Source organism: Neoarius graeffei, chromosome 4 (genome assembly GCF_027579695.1).
Source record: "Neoarius graeffei isolate fNeoGra1 chromosome 4, fNeoGra1.pri, whole genome shotgun sequence".
Lineage (NCBI taxonomy): Eukaryota > Metazoa > Chordata > Actinopteri > Siluriformes > Ariidae > Neoarius > Neoarius graeffei.
The window spans coordinates 57,365,628-57,384,118 of record NC_083572.1 but is presented as its reverse complement, the minus strand read 5'-3'; the positions used below and the strand labels follow the sequence as shown (position 1 = coordinate 57,384,118).

At 42.7% G+C, this 18,491-nt stretch overlaps 1 protein-coding gene across 4 annotated transcripts in view; it reads left to right on the top strand.

Moving 5' to 3' along the window:
- gli1 (GLI family zinc finger 1) overlaps window positions 1-15,323 on the top strand; it is an 82,938-nt gene extending 67,615 nt beyond the window's left edge. For all 4 annotated transcript variants that reach the window (XM_060919391.1, XM_060919389.1, XM_060919388.1 and 1 more), the window contains 11 exons: window positions 4,719-4,918; window positions 5,930-6,031; window positions 7,188-7,386; window positions 7,984-8,143; window positions 8,284-8,391; window positions 8,809-8,946; window positions 9,101-9,250; window positions 9,341-9,505; window positions 9,605-9,847; window positions 10,774-11,086; window positions 11,214-15,323. In XM_060919391.1, the coding sequence (XP_060775374.1) occupies window positions 4,719-4,918; window positions 5,930-6,031; window positions 7,188-7,386; window positions 7,984-8,143; window positions 8,284-8,391; window positions 8,809-8,946; window positions 9,101-9,250; window positions 9,341-9,505; window positions 9,605-9,847; window positions 10,774-11,086; window positions 11,214-13,738 (4,303 nt within the window). In that variant the 3' untranslated portion in view covers window positions 13,739-15,323. The remainder of the gene's footprint in view (window positions 1-4,718; window positions 4,919-5,929; window positions 6,032-7,187; window positions 7,387-7,983; window positions 8,144-8,283; window positions 8,392-8,808; window positions 8,947-9,100; window positions 9,251-9,340; window positions 9,506-9,604; window positions 9,848-10,773; window positions 11,087-11,213) is intronic.
- Window positions 15,324-18,491: the final 3,168 nt, after the last annotated feature.

The following is an 18,491-nucleotide window of genomic DNA, read 5'->3' as shown; positions in this document are numbered from 1 at the left end:
TGGCCTGCCTGCAGTCCAGACCTGTCTCCCATTTAGAACATTTGGCACATTACGAAGCATAAAATACAACAAAGGAGACCCCAAACTGTTGAGCAACTGAAACTGTATATCAGGCAAAAATGGGACAACATTTCTCTTTCAAAACTACAGCAATCGGTTTCCTCGGTTCCCAAACGTTTACAGAGTGTTGTTGAAAGTAGAGGTGATGCAACACAGTGGTAACCATGCCCCGTCCCAATTTTTTTTTAAAGATGTTGCTGACATCAAATTCAAAATGACCATATATTTTTCAATAGTTTTTACACAGTGTCCCAATTTTTTTGGAACTGGAGTTGTACACATGATGTTCTTTGAGAATTACAGCAACTGGGTGTTGGAGTGAATGTGGTGTAAGGCTATGTCCAAAGTAATACATTTTAGTTTTAAAACGTCATTTTTGCTACATTTACACCTGGCGTCCACACCGCTCCAGAGTTTTCAAGCCCCCAAAAAAGAGACTTTTGGAAATGCTCCTGGCCTTGTTTTAGTTTGAAAACTCTGATGTGGCATTTTAGTGTAGATGGGTGAAAACAGAGACATTTGGAAACAATGATGCAGACACCCATGTTCGCTTTCTGATTGGGCCTTACCTGTCATGACGTATCCTTCCCTGATTTGTCATGCTCCTATTACATGACCCTTTTCTGGAAGAAAACAAACGGGATCAGCTGGGGTACCAGCACGGGCATGCCCAGTGTACATGAATGGTCATGTGATATACGTTTCCAGGTGTGTTAATTTGGACAGAGATTATTTCTGATATGGAGCAAAAACGCTCATCTGGACAGATTGTTTTTGTTTTAAAACTAAAATGTATTAGTGTGGACATAGCTTAAGAATAAAGGAATGGAGGAATGAAGTGTGTCTGGGAGGGGTGTAGAGGGCATGCATTTATCTCTTCATGGGGACTATATTTCTGCATGTTTATAGGAATACATTATATTTATGACCTTGAGAGAATGTTTAGGTGGTCTCTTTGAAGAAAAGCCCTTTTGTATGCAAACTACAGCTTTGTTTGAAAAATTAAAAGAGCAAAAAAGATTTCCATTTCATTCCCGAGACTTAAAAAGGTTAGGGTTAGGGTGAGGCAGAGAATTACAGTAAAGCACACATCAATGGAAAAACCTCACAAAAATGCAAGACTAGGAGTGTGTATGTCTGTATAAGACAGGGAAAGACAGAGCATTCGAGGAATGTGGGAATTCCCCTGCTGTCGCTTTTGCTCTCAAAATGCAGTCATGAGATGCCACCCAATGGTCATGAATGAACATCACAACATAGGCTGCATTTGCGTTGCCAGCAAATTCAGATTTTTCTTCCTGTTGATTTCTGAAACAGACCGTATATTGTTGCTGATTGTTACTGATTTTTTTCACATCTGATATGGGTCACATACAAATGAGGTTCACATCTTGATATCTGACCATTTAATTCATGTCTAAACATTAATTCGTCCTCCTCACCCAAAATAGAGCATGAGGCCTCCACCAATTGCCCTCCAATGTGCTCAATCTGGAGCCCATCTTTCCACGTGGCCCCAGGTCCATCCTTTCTCCCTCATTTCCTTTTCAACTGTCCTCCTGCAAGTTTCCATGGGCCTGCCTCTGTTTCTCCAGCCATCAGAGAGAGCTACTCTCAGTATTGACGTGGGTGGCATGCACAGCACATGTCCAATCCATCGCCAATGGTGCTTCTGCACTTCTTCGTTGATGGGTTTGGTGGATGTTCTTCTGTGTAACTTGATGTTGGAGATAGTGTTAGGCCAAAAGATGTTAAAGATTCTTCTGAGGCATCTGTTCTGAAACACTTCCAGCTTGTGGCTTATGGTGTCTAAACATTCACATCTAGCTTTTCTGTTAACTCTGACATTATTATCATTGCGATTGGCTAGGCTAATACAATAATGGAAAGTAGCCTTTGGAGTGAAGTTTAGTTTTGGCTGAGCACCATCTGAACTGTTAATCACATCATCAGTTTTTCTTTGGCTAATCAGATGCAAGGTACACCACCACTCTTGCTGAGGCAGTTGGGGGTTAGGTGTCTTGCTCAAGGGCACTTCAGCCAGTCCTACTGGTCCAGGGAATCAAACCAGCAACCTTTTGGTCCCAAAGCTGCTTCTCTAACCATGAGGCTACTCATCTCATCTCATTATCTCTAGCCGCTTTATCCTTCTACAGGGTCGCAGGCAAGCTGGAGCCTATCCCAGCTGACTACGGGCGAAAGGCAGGGTACACCCTGGACAAGTTGCCAGGTCATCACAGGGCTGACACATAGACACAGACAACCATTCACACTCACATTCACACCTACGGTCAATTTAGAGTCACCAGTTAACCTAACCTGCATGTCTTTGGACTGTGGGGGAAACTGGAGCACCCGGAGGAAACCCACGCGGACACGGGGAGAACATGCAAACTCCACACAGAAAGGCCCTCGCCCGGGGCTCGAACCCAGGACCTTCTTGCTGTGAGGCGACAGCGCTAACCACTACACCACCGTGCCACCCCCATGAGGCTACGGCTTCCTAATAAATTATATTATTGCTCAGTGGGGAGATACAACTGCTAAAAAACTGCAGGGTAGCTAGAGCAAGGACAATGCCTACAGGGACATTTCTCAGGCCATGGCAGAGTAAGCTTATGGTCTGTCCTGGATCTAATGTCAACATACAGTGTCTTGCAAAAGTATTCATTCCCCTTGGTGTTTGTCCTCTTTTGTTGCATTATAAGATGGAATTAAAATGGATTTTTGTTGGGTTAGCACCATTTGATTTACACAACATGTCTACCACTTTAAAGGTGCAAATTGTCATTTTATTGTGACACAAACAATAATTAAGATGAAAAAACAGATATCTGGAGCATGCATACAGTAAGTATTCACCCCTTTTCATATGAAACCCCTAAATAAGAGCTGGTCCAACTAATTCACTTCATAAGTCACATAATTAGTTGATTAAGCTCCATCTGTGTGCAATTAAAGTGTCACATGATCTGTCACATAATGTCTGTATAAATCAACCTGTTCTGGAAGGACCCTGACTCTGTAACACTACTAAGTAAGTGACATGAAAACCAAGGAGCCTCCAAACAGGTCAGAGACAAAGTTGTGGAGAAGTATAGATCAGGGTTGGGCCATAAAAAATAGCCCAAACTTTGAATATCCCGGGGAGCACCATTAAATCCATTATAGCAAAATGGAAAGAATATGTCACCACTACAAACCTGACAAGAGAAGGCCGCCCACCAAAACTCACAGACCGGGCAAGGAGGGCATTAATCAGAGATGCAACAAAGACACAAAAGATAACACTGAAGGAGCTGCAAAGATCCACAGCGGAGATGGGAGTATCTATCCATAGGACCACTTTAAGCCGTACACTCCACAGAGTGGGGCTTTATGGAAGAGTGACCAGAAAAAATCCGTTGCTTAAGAAAACACATTTGGAGTTTGCTCAACAGCATGTGGCAGCCTCCCCAAACACATGGAAGAAGATTCTCTGGTCAAATGACACTTCAGTTGATCTTTTTGGTCATCATGGGAAATACCATGTGTGGCACAAACCCAACACTCTGAGAACACCATTCCTATAGTGAAGCATGGTGGTGGCAGCATCATGCTGTGGGGATGTTTTTCATCTGCAGGGACAGGAAAGCTGGTCAGGACTGAAGGAAAGATGGATGGCACTAAATACAGGGCAATTCTGGAGGAAAACCTGTTTGAGTCGGCCAGAGGTTTGAGACTGGGATGAAGGTTTACTTTCCAATAGGACAATGACCCTAAACACACTGCTAAAGCTACACTGGAGTGGTTTAAAGGGAAACATTTAAATGTCTTGGAATGGCCTAGTCAAAGTCCAGACCTCAACCCAATTGAGAATCCGTGGCATAACTTGAAGATTGCTGTACCCCAATGGAACCCATCTAACTTGAAGGAGTTGGAGCAGTTTTGCTTTGAGGAATGGGCAAAAATCCCACTGGCTAGATGTGCTAAGCTAATAGAGACATACCCCAAGAGACTTGTTTTTTTCTTGCTTTTTATTTTTTATTTATTTTTTATTTTTTTTTTGCTGTAATGGCTGTGTGCGGGGCGGCACGGTGGTGTAGTGGTTAGCGCTGTCGCCTCACAGCAAGAAGGTCCTGGGTTCGATCCCCGGGGCTGGCGAGGGCCTTTCTGTGCGGAGTTTGCATGTTCTCCCCGTGTCCGCGTGGGTTTCCTCCAGGTGCTCCGGTTTCCCCCACAGTCCAAAGACATGCAGGTTAGGTTAACTGGTGACTCTAAATTGACCGTAGGTGTGAATGTGAGTGTGAATGGTTGTCTGTGTCTATGTGTCAGCCCTGTGATGACCTGGCGACTTGTCCAGGGTGTACCCCGCCTTTCGCCCATAGTCAGCTGGGATAGGCTCCAGCTTGCCTGCGACCCTGTAAAAGGATAAAGCGGCTAGAGATAATGAGATGAGATGAGATGGCTGTGTGCACTTGACCTGGCATGGACTCCAAAAATTTATAGACCTGTGTAAAAAAAAAAAGTCCCACAATGTAAATGCAGTCAGTCCCATCATTGTTATCAGTATAATCATAATCGATCAAAAGATATATTGCAAACATTTTATCTGGAACTGAAATAACTTTGTGCTTTTAACGCAGATGAGATTGCATTCTGTCAATGTGTGTTTGTAGTCTGGCGCCATCAATAAAATCACCCTACAGTGAGGCGTCTCCTGTGTGTGGGGCTCCCCCGTGTGGTCAACTTCCACAAAGCAGAGCAATGTACAACCCGTCCTTCAATCCAGGAACCTGCATGGATCCTTACATGCGGCCTCCGCAAGGACCCCCACCCCATGGCATGATGGGACACCGTGGCATGCCCCCACCTGAGGGTATGTGCTGCTATCAAATGCTTAAAAATCATAGTTTCTTGAAAGCACTATATACATTTTCAAACTTGGGTTGAGTTGAACACTACAAAGTTCTCAAGCACTATTTATACCCCAAAAAGCTGATCGTTGCCCAACCATTGATCAACCCAATTACAGTACTTCATCATTAGAAAACCTGGTTTAAACAGTCAGTGAATTTAATCACATGTAGAGAGTGCATGGACTGTACTAAGTTAGCTTGTTTGTATGTCCTGTCAAGGCACATTGCTCGATTCTAGGATTTTTAGGTCTTTTTATTACACAGCTTTGTTGAATACTCGATTCTGATTGGTCAGTTGCAGCATTCTACAGTCTGTTCTTTCTGAATAACAAACCGTTGCTGTGGATACAGTTCTGTTTATATACTCTGGAAGGCCATGTCCAGTCATATCAATGCACAGAAAGAAATGTGGTAAATTTTGATGCTGTAATAATTAAATTAACGATGTCAGTTCATTCACAAGACACTGCAGCAAAAAAAAAAAGTTACTACATCAGAAAACACCATAGAAGATTAGTCATTTAATGTTTAGTTTAATGTGAATTATAATGCTAAGTACGCTAATCTTAAGAAGGCTACAGAGTTTACACTGCTATGAGTGCAGTTCCAACTGTCGAACCTAATGGACTATTTATTTAGCTGAAGCAATAAAATTATTTTTAAATCAGTATTTTGTGTCAAATTATTGCTTTTTTTTAGTAAGTAACCATGTAATAAGCAGAAAGCCAGTCGTTGTTGCAAAATAAACCACTTCATGGTGATTCAAGTCCGCTCTACTTTATGTCCTGCATCACCCTGTCGGGTTTATTTCACAGTAGTGACCACCTGGCTGTATATTATCCCTTACATGTATCAAGAGGAATTCTTTAGTAGACATTATTCAAAGATCTACTGAGAAATGTTTCTACTTCAAGCTTCTTTCTAGCCAGTAGCAGTATTTCATGCTCGATTTTTATTCTTTGTATTTTTAGGAGGTAATGGTATCCCCTACTGTAACCAAAGTAACCCGATGTCAGCTCATCATGGCTTTCCTCACAACCAGTCAGGCCCAGACCACATGGGTTCAGGAGATGGTGAGATGGCACTCGCATTGTTTCTTAAGTAACAGAGAATAAGATAAAACCTATTCAAAGAATCAATAATAAACTGCATTCCACATTTATACTTTTTATTTTATTTTATACTGAGGAGGCATATTAATAATAATAATAATAATAATGGATTTTGTTTATATGCGCTTTTCAAGGCACTCAAGGACACCTTACAACACACAGTAAAAATCAACATACAAGGCCTAAAATACAATATAATGAAATAAAATGATAAAAGTCAGCACTGAAGTCAGACAGAATAGGTAAGTTTGAAAAGGTGTGTTTTAAGGTGGGATTTGAGGGTTGGAAGAGAATCAATATTACGAACGACATGAGGAAGAGAGTTCCAGAGGTGAGAGGCAACACTACTGAAGGTTCTAAACCCCATGGTCATCAAACCAGCTGAAGGTGTAACGAGATTGATGGAAGAAAAGGCTCTAAGAGTCCGAAAAGGTCTGCAGATATGCAGTAAGTCAGAGAAATACGGAGATGCTAGGTTACAAAGTGCCTTAAACGTAAGAAGCAGAATCTTGTAGTCGATATGGTATTTAAGAGGAATCCAGTGAAGGGCAGCTGAATTATGAATCAACTGAACTTTATGAAGAGGTTTGTGAGGAAGACCAGGGAGGATAGCGTTACAATAATCAATGTGAGATGTAACTAAGGTATGTATAAGAATAGCAGTGCTATGAGGTGTAAGAGACAGACGTAATCGGTTGATATTGCTTAAATGAAAATATACAGACCGAGTGATAATATTAATATGTGCTTCAGAGTGTAAAGTACTGTCAAGGATGATGCCCAAACTCTTAACCTGAGGGGAAGGAGAAACTATGACATTGTTAATAGTTATATTGAGAACAATATTAAGAACCATAAATTATGATTTATGATAGTCTGGCTACCAGCCACCTGAGGGAAGGGGAAAGAAGATTTAAAAAATAACTACATAAAAAAGAATGAACACACTAGCAGAAGCAGTATTACAATGAGAAGGTGAATAACAAAAGGACAAACATGATTGACAAAAAAAGGCACCATAGCACAAGTCAGAAGCTCACAAATTTAAAAATCTATAGCGCTTAGTTAAAGTAAATGTTAATTTAAAAAAAAATAGATCCTTTTACTTGTTCACCAGGTTCTCGTTTCTCCACTCCTCGTTCCATACTGAAGTTGAGCAAGAAACGAGCACTGTCCATCTCTCCTCTCTCTGATACAAGCGTGGACCTGCAGACAGTCATTCGCACATCTCCCAACTCTCTGGTGGCATTTGTTAACTCTCGCTGTGGGCAAAATGCTGCTAGTTCATATGGACACCTGTCTGTGGGAGCTTTGAGGTAAATGGCAAGTTACGTGATTTCAGTGTCAAAGATGTTCAGTGTAAAGGCCATGCCTCCATATAGTGTTTGACATTTAAGATTTTATATAGTAACTGGGGCGGCACGGTGGTGTAGTGGTTAGCGCTGTCGCCTCACAGCAAGAAGGTCCGGGTTCGAGCCCCGTGGCCGGCGAGGGCCTTTCTGTGCGGAGTTTGCATGTTCTCCCCGTGTCCGCGTGGGTTTCCTCCGGGTGCTCCGGTTTCCCCCACAGTCCAAAGACATGCAGGTTAGGTTAACTGGTGACTCTAAATTGACCGTAGGTGTGAATGTGAGTGTGAATGGTTGTCTGTGTCTATGTGTCAGCCCTGTGATGACCTGGCGACTTGTCCAGGGTGTACCCCGCCTTTTGCCCGTAGTCAGCTGGGATAGGCTCCAGCTTGCCTGCGACCCTGTGGAACAGGATAAAGCGGCTAGAGATAATGAGATGAGATGAGATATAGTAACTGGCCATACCGCAGAAAGCCAAGCAGGAATACTGAAAGAACTTAAGTGTAACTGCTGTTACATGAGAGAACGTGCGTTTTGCTAAGTAACTGAACCTTTTTTCCTATGTAGTCCATCAATGGGTTACTCAAGCTCAACAAACTACCAGTCCAGGCCTCAAGGGAACATGTACGGAACTCCACTTGGCCACACCCCTGCTCCCTGCCATGGACCCCCAACTCGCCTGCCTCCTCACAACCCCCGTCTGCATGCACCTCCAAAACATGGACACGTAAATAAGATCTTGTGCTTTCTCACCATTTTACTGCATCCTCAACTGACTTGGAAGTTGACTCATAATGGTGTGTGTGTGTGTGTGTGTGTGTGTGTGTGTGTGTGTGTGTGTGTGTGTGTGTGTGTGTGTGTTTCTAGCTGAAGACAGAACCCATCATAGGTAGTGTGATGGATGGCATTAATGTGAAGGGTTTAGAAGAGCATTCAGAAGGAGATGTGGCCAGTCCATCTTCTACTGGAACTCAGGTACTGCAGCCGAACTATTCAAAATTCACAGATAATATTTTTTCTCAGACTATTCAGGCCTGGTGACTGTTTGTCAACTGTTAGACTGTTTAGACGGTCTTAGACCAGTTGTTTAGGTCCGCACTTGAGTGCAGTTGCTATGTTCTTACTTGCCAAAGGAACTATACTAAAGAAGAACACACCAGGGTTTGATTCAAGTGGAGTAAATGCTGCATATGTGAAATTACCCTTAGATTAAACTTTCCTGTATACCTATAACACACACACACACACACACACACACACACACACACACACACACACACACACACACAACAACAACTACAGTTAAAAGTGTGTGTTGAAGTACTTTGTAGGACACAATCAGTGAACTTGTTTTTTGCACAAGATATAATCAGTGAAATGTGTTTACTGTAGGATCCTCTTCTTGGGCTTCTGGAGGGCAGAGATGATTTAGACAAAGAGGAAAAACCAGAGCCTGAGGCCATCTATGAGACCAACTGCCACTGGGAGAGCTGCAGCAAGGAGTTTGACACTCAGGAACAACTTGTACATGTAAGACAGATTTGTGTGATTGTGTGGAGGGTAGAGATTATGTGTGGGAGTCTTTGTGTAGTTATTTCCCTTTCTATCTTTTCCATATTTCCATCTATTTTGCCTTTTTTTTCCACCTTCATTGACTAATTTGTTTAATTGTATCTCCCTCCAGCACATCAATAATGAGCATATCCATGGGGAGAAGAAAGAATTTGTGTGCCACTGGAAGGACTGCTCTCGTGAGCAGAGACCATTTAAAGCTCAATATATGCTGGTGGTGCATATGCGTAGACACACTGGCGAGAAACCTCACAAGTGCACTGTGAGTGTCTGTGTGACTGACGCTGGATTTTATATACAGTTTCTGCGAAGCCTAGCATTGTCTTTGACCATGTGTTATTTTGTGCCTTAGTTTGAGGGTTGCAACAAAGCATACTCTCGTCTGGAGAACCTGAAAACACACCTGCGCTCACACACTGGTGAGAAGCCATATGTATGTGAGCATGAGGGATGTAACAAGGCTTTCTCTAATGCCTCAGACCGGGCAAAGCACCAGAACAGAACACACTCCAATGAGGTATGCACCAAAGACAAACAAAGGCATGAGCCATAAAATCAGACATATACTGTCAAGTGTATTTTACATGAACCATACATACCTGCTTCTCATCTTCAGAAGCCCTATGTGTGCAAGATTCCTGGATGTACAAAGCGTTACACAGACCCAAGCTCCCTGCGCAAGCATGTAAAGACAGTCCATGGGCCTGAGGCTCACATCACTAAAAAACACCGTGGTGATACCGGACCTCGACCACCAGGTTCTACTCTGACCTCCGCAGGTCAAAGTTCAGAGCTGATGATAGAGAAAGAGGAAAGGACAAGAGAGGACTGCAAACTTCTGGCTCCTGAAAATACACTGGTGAGAACCAGCCAAATTGTGATGGCTAGATGACTGGGTCTGAGCATCTCCAAAATGGCACATCTTGTGGGTGGTTCCCAGTATGCACTGGTTAGTACCTACCAAAAGTGGTCCAAGGAAGGACAACTGGTGAACCGGAGACAGGGTCATGGGTGTTGAAGGCTCATTGAGTCGCATGGGGCACGAAGGCGAGCCCATATTGTCCAATGCCACAAAAGAGCTACTGTGGTACAAACTGCTGAAAAAGTTAATGCTGGCTAAAACAGAAAGGTGTCAGCATTAACTTTTTCAGCAGTTTGTGCTACAGTAGCTCTTCTGTGGGATTGGACCATATGGGGTAGCCTTTGTACCCCATGCGAATCAATGAGCCTTTGACACCCATGACCCTGTCTCCGGTTCACCAGTTGTCCTTCCTTGGACCACTTTTGGTAGGTACTAACCAGTGCATGCTGGGAACACCCCATAAGATATGCCATTTTGCTCAGACCCAGTCATCTAGTCATCACAATTTGGCCCTTATCAAAGTTGCTCTGATCCTTACGCTTGCCCATTTTTCCTGCTTCCAACACAGCAACTTCAAGAACTGACTGCTCACTGCTCTCTTGCTGCCTAATATAACCCATCCCTTGACAGGTGCCACTGTAATGAGATAATCAATGTTATTCATTTCATCTGTCAGTGGTCATGATGTTATGGCTGATCAGTAGATCAGTGTGTGTGTGTGTGTGTGTGTGTGTGTGTGTGTGTGTGTGTGTGTATATATATTTTATTATTATAGTTTTCATATATACTCTGTTGGTCTCTAAGTATTTATGCTCACTATTCAACTTTTTTTGTTTTAGAATGCTTAAAAATTATATCAGAATCTTTTTTTGTTTTTTGCTCTGTTATGACTGATCTTCTTCTGTCTGCTGTGGATACACCAGAAGTCTCAGCCAAGTCCTGGAGGCCAGTCATCATGCAGTAGTGAGCGCTCTCCATTAGGGAGTGCAAACAACAATGACAGTGGTGTGGAGATGAACCTGAATGCAGCAGGTAGTCTGGAAGACCTGACAGCAGTGGAAGATGGAGGGGGAACCAGTGTGCCTGAGTCAAATGGGGGAGTGGGTTCTGGGGGTATGGGTATGTCTGCACAGGCCTTGAAGAGGCTGGAGAACTTGAAGATTGATAAACTAAAGCAGATCCGCAGGCAGACCCCACCAAGCCGGGGTACAGTAAATAAATTACCAGCACTTTCAGGTATGGGAGATCTGGAAAATCAATGATGTACAAATCTGACGAAATTGCAAAATGCACAATGCATTAATTTCTTACCTGGGATTTTAGTAGCACAATTACAAAACTAACTTTCTCTTTCTCTCTCCAGCATCAGGTGAGATGATCGGCATGTGTGGCTCTTCCCCTTTGCTTTCTAATCGTCGTGTGATGGAGCTCTCTACCCCAGAATTGGGTGGAGGTGGTATGGGTGGAATTGGCAGAATGGTTATGCCTTGCCCACCCAGTGACCGCCGTGGAAGTGGTACCAGTAGTTTAAGCTCCGCCTACACTGTGAGTCGTCGTTCCTCTGTGGTTTCCTCCTACTTATCAAGTCGACGCTCTAGTGAAGTATCTCAGGTGGGCACAGTTGGACATTGCCAGTCTGCCATTGGAAATGATGTGAGTGGGGACCCATTACCACCCGAGACCAGCCACAGAACTGGTTTGTGCCACAGCACCAGTGGATTGCCAGGTCTACCAAGTCTTACCCCTGCAGAGCAATATAGTTTGAAAGCTAAGTATGCAGCAGCAACTGGTGGACCACCACCAACACCCCTACCCAATATGGAGCAGCCTAGTACCCCCAATAGACGTAGTGGTTTCTTGAGTGAATATGATGGTCAGCCACTCCCACCATTCCTACATCAGGCTGGAACCAGGAGACACAGTGCCAATACTGAGTATGGAACAGGGGTTATTTACCCACACCAGGCTCCTGGCAACAACATGCGACGTGCCAGTGATCCTGTGCGCTCTGGAGCTGACCCACAAGGACTACCGAAAGTGCAGCGCTTTAACAGCCTGAGTAACATGACTATGATGGGCCGTCGTAATGCCTTGCAGCACTGTGGGTCTGATGCCAACATCACCAGACACATGTATTCACCACGACCACCAAGTATTACTGAGAATGTGATGATGGAGGCCATGGCAATGGAGCCTCAGAGGAATACCACAGAAGGCCGGGATCATGGAAGTATGATACAAGGTGCAGACAGGACCTACATGGGCTACCAGCAGTCTCAGGCCCATCCTCATACTAGTGGCCAGCTTTCTCCTGGAAATGAAGGCATGGGATGCTTGAATCCATCTTACCAGTCACAGATGCAGGGGCAGTACCACAGTCAACATGGGAATATAGGTGTTGGGGAAACTGTGGGTCAGAATGAGATGTCAAACACTCTCCTCCAGCAAGCCGAGTACAGTATGAGTACCTGTCAGCTCAGCCCATCTGGGCCACACTACTCTGGTCTGGGACAACCTAGTGAGGGAGCAGGACCCTGGGGACAAAATGGCCAGCTCCACAATCCTCATGTGGGTATGCAAGCAGCTATGCAGTTCCAAGATACAGGAATGCAGGGACAACAGTATTCTCAAAGTTTGTATGATCCCAACACTGATCCTAACCATCAGAGGGTCACAATCAAACCCGAACAGTTCCATCCACCCATGGGAGGCTCCAGTGCCTGCCAAAATGCCAAGGCTCTTCAACAGCACCACCAGCCTAATACTATGGAGGTATGTCAGCAAGCATATGCACCACAAACAAAAGCTCAAGGTTTAATCAGCAAATCTTCCAACACCAGTTGTGACTTTGTCCATGGTCAGATCAAAACTCAGACTGAACATTGTCAACAGCAAAGCCAGGCTGGATCATTCCTCCATGGGGGGAGCTTGAGTCTTGGTTGTGCAGGTTCTGTGTTGGCTGAGGAACGGAGGTCTCAGACTCCAATGTTGCAGGTGAAGGAGATGATGGTCCGAAACTATGTGCAATCACAACAGGCACTCCTTTGGGAGCAGCAGCAAGAGCAACAAACAGCAAATAGTAGTGTCCCTCGGAAGCCAGAAAGCATGGAGATGGGAGCACAGCCAGCAATGATGCAGCATAGCCCTCAAGATCAGCAGCTTAATCAAAACATCTACCATAATAGTTACCAGGGCTACTCAAATCAGAATGTCTTGAGTCCCTCAGCATCCAGCTCAGTGCCAGTCAAGGAACAAATGGATGGCATGCAGGATTCCTCCTATAGCCATGATATGATGCCACATCCACCTCAGGGTCGAAAGCCTCTGAGTCAACAGAACAGTCTATCCCAGCAGGCAAATGGAGCATACCTAAGCAGCCCCCCTAACTTACCGGTAAGTCCTGGTCATTCTACTGCCAGTCCCAGGAGAAGTGTCAGGTTACCAGCTGTTCATCAACAACAGCAACACACTGATAATTTCTATTACTCAGGCCAGATTCACATGCACCACAATATGGATAAGTCTCTGGAACCACACAATGGATCCTGCCAGACCCAGCAGCACCTTGCTGGAATAGAGCCCTCAACAAAGGCTGCTTCAGTGGCATATCCCCAGTCTGCATCTATGTCAAATACACTTGAGAATCTGGACTTGGAGAATGCTCAAATTGACTTTGCTTCCATCATTGAGGATCCAGATCCGTCATCCTACAGCCCAGTAAATCAAGTTCTGGGCAACCAGTCATCCTCCCAGGCCTCCTCCCGTCTTACCACTCCACAAAACTCTATCACCCTTCCCTCCAACTTATCTAACATGGCCATTGGAGATATGACCTCCATGCTGACATCTCTTGCTGGGGAAAACAAGTATTTGAATACACTAACTTAAAGAACAGCTTTATATGTTTCAGAAGGTTGTACGATATAAACTGTCATTCTGGCTATATCAACATCCAATGGACTAATTAGACTCCTGATAAATGTATTCAGTGAAACAGCGGTTGCTATGGACCTAGCTACACTCAATGTCTGTAGCGAGTCTTAAAAGACGGACCAGGTTTCTATAGAGGGGTGATCCTGCTTCACGATTTCCATTTGTTTTTGTTTTATTTGTTTAATAAACATTGCATTGGGTTTCATTGTCAAGACTAAAATGGTAGTTCAGTTGCCATGCTGGGAGGTTTAGTAATAAAACACTTTGTTTAAATGTAAATACCTTTTACCATTATACTAGCAATGGAATTTAAACTGAGACAATGATAGCATAAAAAAACTATCATCTACATTATAAAATTTATGGGGACTAGGAAGAGTTAGAGAGAGCACATTTCCTTTCTGAGGTACTAGAAAAGCTCAGTGATAATAAATGGTAGAATATGTCTGAAGTGCCTTTGCCTGTTGTGGCTAATGACTCTCTACAAGTACATTAGACTTATCATTTTAGGGAGTGACAGTCAGACAAGTCAGGAGTACAAAACCCATAATGACCAGTCATAGTGCTTATGTGCAGTGCAGTATTCAAAGCCTTATCAGTAGTTATTTTTGATAATTATTATTCAACTGAATGTGACAAGACAGGTGGAATCCAGTAGAGCCCAGTTGATTTAAATAAACTTTTCTATTTGTGTTTTTTTGGTCGTTCGTGTTCAGACAGGTAACTTTCATCAAGTGGCACTGATTGTCATCTTTAAATGGTACCCTCCTTTCAAAGCTTGGATACACTAAGCCAATTTTTGCCTGACCCCACAATTGTTTTTATTTGAAACCCCTATTCCTTAAAGAAAAGTAAACCAGTCATCTAATATACATTTGTATTTTTGTAGCGTTTCCAGACCTTAAATTGCACCACATCATGTAAACTTAATATTGCACTGACAACAGCACTGAGCTGATTTTTTCTGTTTTGGGTCTTATAGTACAGTATAAGATATTGCATTCAGGCAGTACCCAGCTGACAAACGAAAGGACATAATGTCCTTTGTTTTAGCACATCCATGTGATGCCTCACAATGGTGTGAAGGACTCAGTTAAGTATTGAATACAAGCATATCCCTGTGCTTCACTACAGCTGTTCATGGCATACCAAAGATGATTAGCACTGGGAAGAGTGCATGTGCACCCTTCAGTATCAACATTAATACGGTCATGTCGCCATGCCTCTATAGTGCTGCAATGGAGAATGTAATTTTTTAACATTATTTTTTAAGAAAAATAATAGATTTGTGGATTTTGCATTTCTCTGTGTGTCACACACTGTGACTAGCATCTGTCACAGTTTGTTTCTTTTTCTTTCTTTTTTTTTGCTGGCAAAAGAGAATTTAATGTAGCATTGCAAATTTGTGATATTAGCAGCTATTACGTCTATATACAGGAAATCAAGTGATATATTTTTTGCATACCATTTTCTACATTTTTATACAAAGTAAAGGTACTATATTCTACCTGTTTATTAATAAACACAGCCTGTGATGGAACTCTGTGTTGAGTTGTCACAATCTGTTAGTGTATGATAATTATTTCATGACATTGTCTGTTAAGAAAAATGATTGATATTCTCACTTTTAAACGTGCCAGAAAACATTATTTGAATTGAAAATAATCTTATAATATTAACTAAGAACTGAATTAACAAATTCATCTTTCTTGAGAGTTAATTATGAATTGTGTCATTTGAACATTTCAGGAAAGGCAAGAAATGGTTCATAGCTTTCCTTAAACGTTGTTCTTGTGTGTTATAGCTCTGACCAGAGTCATGCAGAGACCTTTGGACAGACAGGTGCTCCAGGTTAAAGAGGGGCATATGGATCAAGATTCTTACTCTGCTGAACTACAACCCCAATTCCAAAAAATTTGGGACACTGGGTAAACTGTAAATAAAAACAGAATGCGATAATTTGCAAATCATGGAAACCCTATATTTCATTGAAAATAGTACAAAGACAACATATCAGATGCTGAAACTGAGAAATTTTATTGTTTTTTGAAAAATATATGGTCATTTTGAATTTGATGCCTGCAACACGTTTCAAAAACAGTACAGACAGGGGCATGTTTACCACTGTGTGGCATCACCTCTACTTTTAACAACACTGTAAACGTTTGGGAACTGAGGAGACCAATTGCTGTAGTTTTGAAAGAGAAATGTTGTCTCATTCTTGCCTGATATACAATTTCAGCTGCTCAACAGTTCAGGGTCTCCTTTGTCGTATTTTGTGCTTCAGAATGCACCAAATGTTTTAAATAGGAGACAGGTCTGGACTACAGGCAGGCCAGTTTAGCACCTGGACTCTTTTACTATGGAGCCATGCAGTTTTAATATGTGCAGAAAGTGGTTTGGCATTGTCTTGCTGAAAGAAGGAAGGTCTTCCCTGAAAAAAGATTTTGTCTGGATGGCAGCATATTGCTCTGAAACGTGTATATATCATTCAGCATTAATGATGCCTTCCCAGATGTACAAGCTACCCATGTCATGTGCACTAATGCACCCTCGTACCATCACAGATGCTGGCTTTTGAACTGTGTGCTGATAACAAGCCGGATGGTCCCTCTCCTCTTTAGCCTGGAGGACGCGGTGTCTATGATTTTTGAAAATAATTTCTACTTCATGAGACCTCGGGACAATTTTCCACTTCGCCTCAGTCCATCATAAAAGAGCTCGGACCCAGAGAAGGTGGTGGTGTTTCTTGTTTATATCTGGTTTTAACTTGCATTTGTAAATGCAGTCATGAACTGTTTTCACAGATGATGGTTTTCTGAAGTGTTCCTGAGCCCATATAGTGATTTCCACTAGAGACACGTGTCTGCTTTTAATGCAGTGTCGCCTGAGGGCCTGAAGATCATAGACATCCAATGTCAGTTTTCAGCCTTGTCTCTTGCATACAGAGATTTCTCCAGATTATCTGAATCTTATGATATTATGTACCATAGCTGATGTGATCTCCAAATTCTTTGCAATTTTACACTGAGGAATGTTATTCTTAAATTGTTGCATTGTTTGCCCACGCAGTGTTTCACAGAGCGGTGAACCCCTACCCATCTTTACTTCTGAGAGACTCCGCCTCTCTGGAATGCTCTTTTTATACCCAATCATGTTACTCATCTGTTACCAATTAACCAAATTAGTTTTTTTAGCCTTACACAGCTTTTTCAGTCTTTTGTTGCCCCTGTCCCAACTTTTCTGAAACGTGTTGCTGACGTCAAATTCAAAAGGAGCATATATTTTCCAAAAAAAAAAAAAAATTCTCAGTTTTAACATTTGATCTGTTGTCTTTGTACTATTTTCAATGAAATATAGGGTTTCCATGATTTGCAAATTATCACATTCTGTTTGTATTTACAGTTTACACAGCGTCCCAACTTTTTTGGAATTGGGGTCATATCGCAGCTGATATTTGAATAGAATATAACAAACCACACTATTATATAATTATATTGGCATGTCTCAAATTGCATAATAACTGTTTTTGAGTTGAAAAGTGAATGAAGCACCATAGCTTTGAATTAAAATATGCTCATTCATGTTCATTAACCACTTTATCCTGATCAGGGTTACAGTAGTTAATTCATGTTCCTGTCCAGTTTTGATGAACCTGTGTGTAGCCCCAGTTTCCTATTCTTGGCTGACAGGAAGTGGCAGGATGTGGTCCTTTGTCTGTCTGCCTCAAAATTTGACATGTTGTGCATTCTCATGCACTTTTTTGATCACCAAGGTTGTAAAGAGTGCTGATTTGAGTTATCAGACTGGCTCCAACCAGTGTAGCAATTCAGCTCTGACCTCTCTCATCAATAAGCTGTTTCCGCTCAGAGATCTACCTTTCAACGGATGTTCATTGGTTTTTCATACTATAATGTGTAAACCCTAGAGACTGTTGCACATAAAAATCATAGGAGATCAGCAGTTTCAGAAATACTCAAACCATCCTGAATTGCAACCATGCTACAGTCAAAGTCCAGAGATCACTTTATTTCTACATTTCCAGATCAAACCTGTTTGATATGAATATTAACTATATTTCTTGACCTGTATTTGCATGATTGTCTGTATTACATTGCTGCCATGTGATTGACTAATAATTGCGTGAATGAGCAGGTGTACAAGTCTTTCCTATTATTAGTCCTCAACAATATATTACTTTATTAAAACATGGATCATGGGCGGCACGGTGGTGTAGTGGTTAGTGCTGCCGCCTCACAGCAAGAAGGTCCGGGTTCGAGCCCCGCGGCCGACAAGGGCCTTTCTGTGTGGAGTTTGCATGTTCTCCCCGTGTCCGCGTGGGTTTCCTCCGGGTGCTCCGGGTTCCCCCACAGTCCAAAGACATGCAGGTTAGGTTAACTGGTGACTCTAAATTGACCGTAGGTGTGAATGTGAGTGTGAATGGTTGTCTGTGTCTATGTGTCAGCCCTGTGATGACCTGGTGACTTGTCCAGGGTGTACCCCGCCTTTCGCCCGTAGTCAGCTGGGATAGGCTCCAGCTTGCCTGCGACCCTGTAGAACAGGATAAAGCGGCTAGAAATGAAATGAGATGAGATGAGATGAGAACACTAGATGGAGCCAGTGCTGAAACTCTGGGGTTTGGGCACCCCAGATACTAAATACGCTGAGGGTATACACAACCAGTAAAAACCGTGGGCCCTTTAGATTG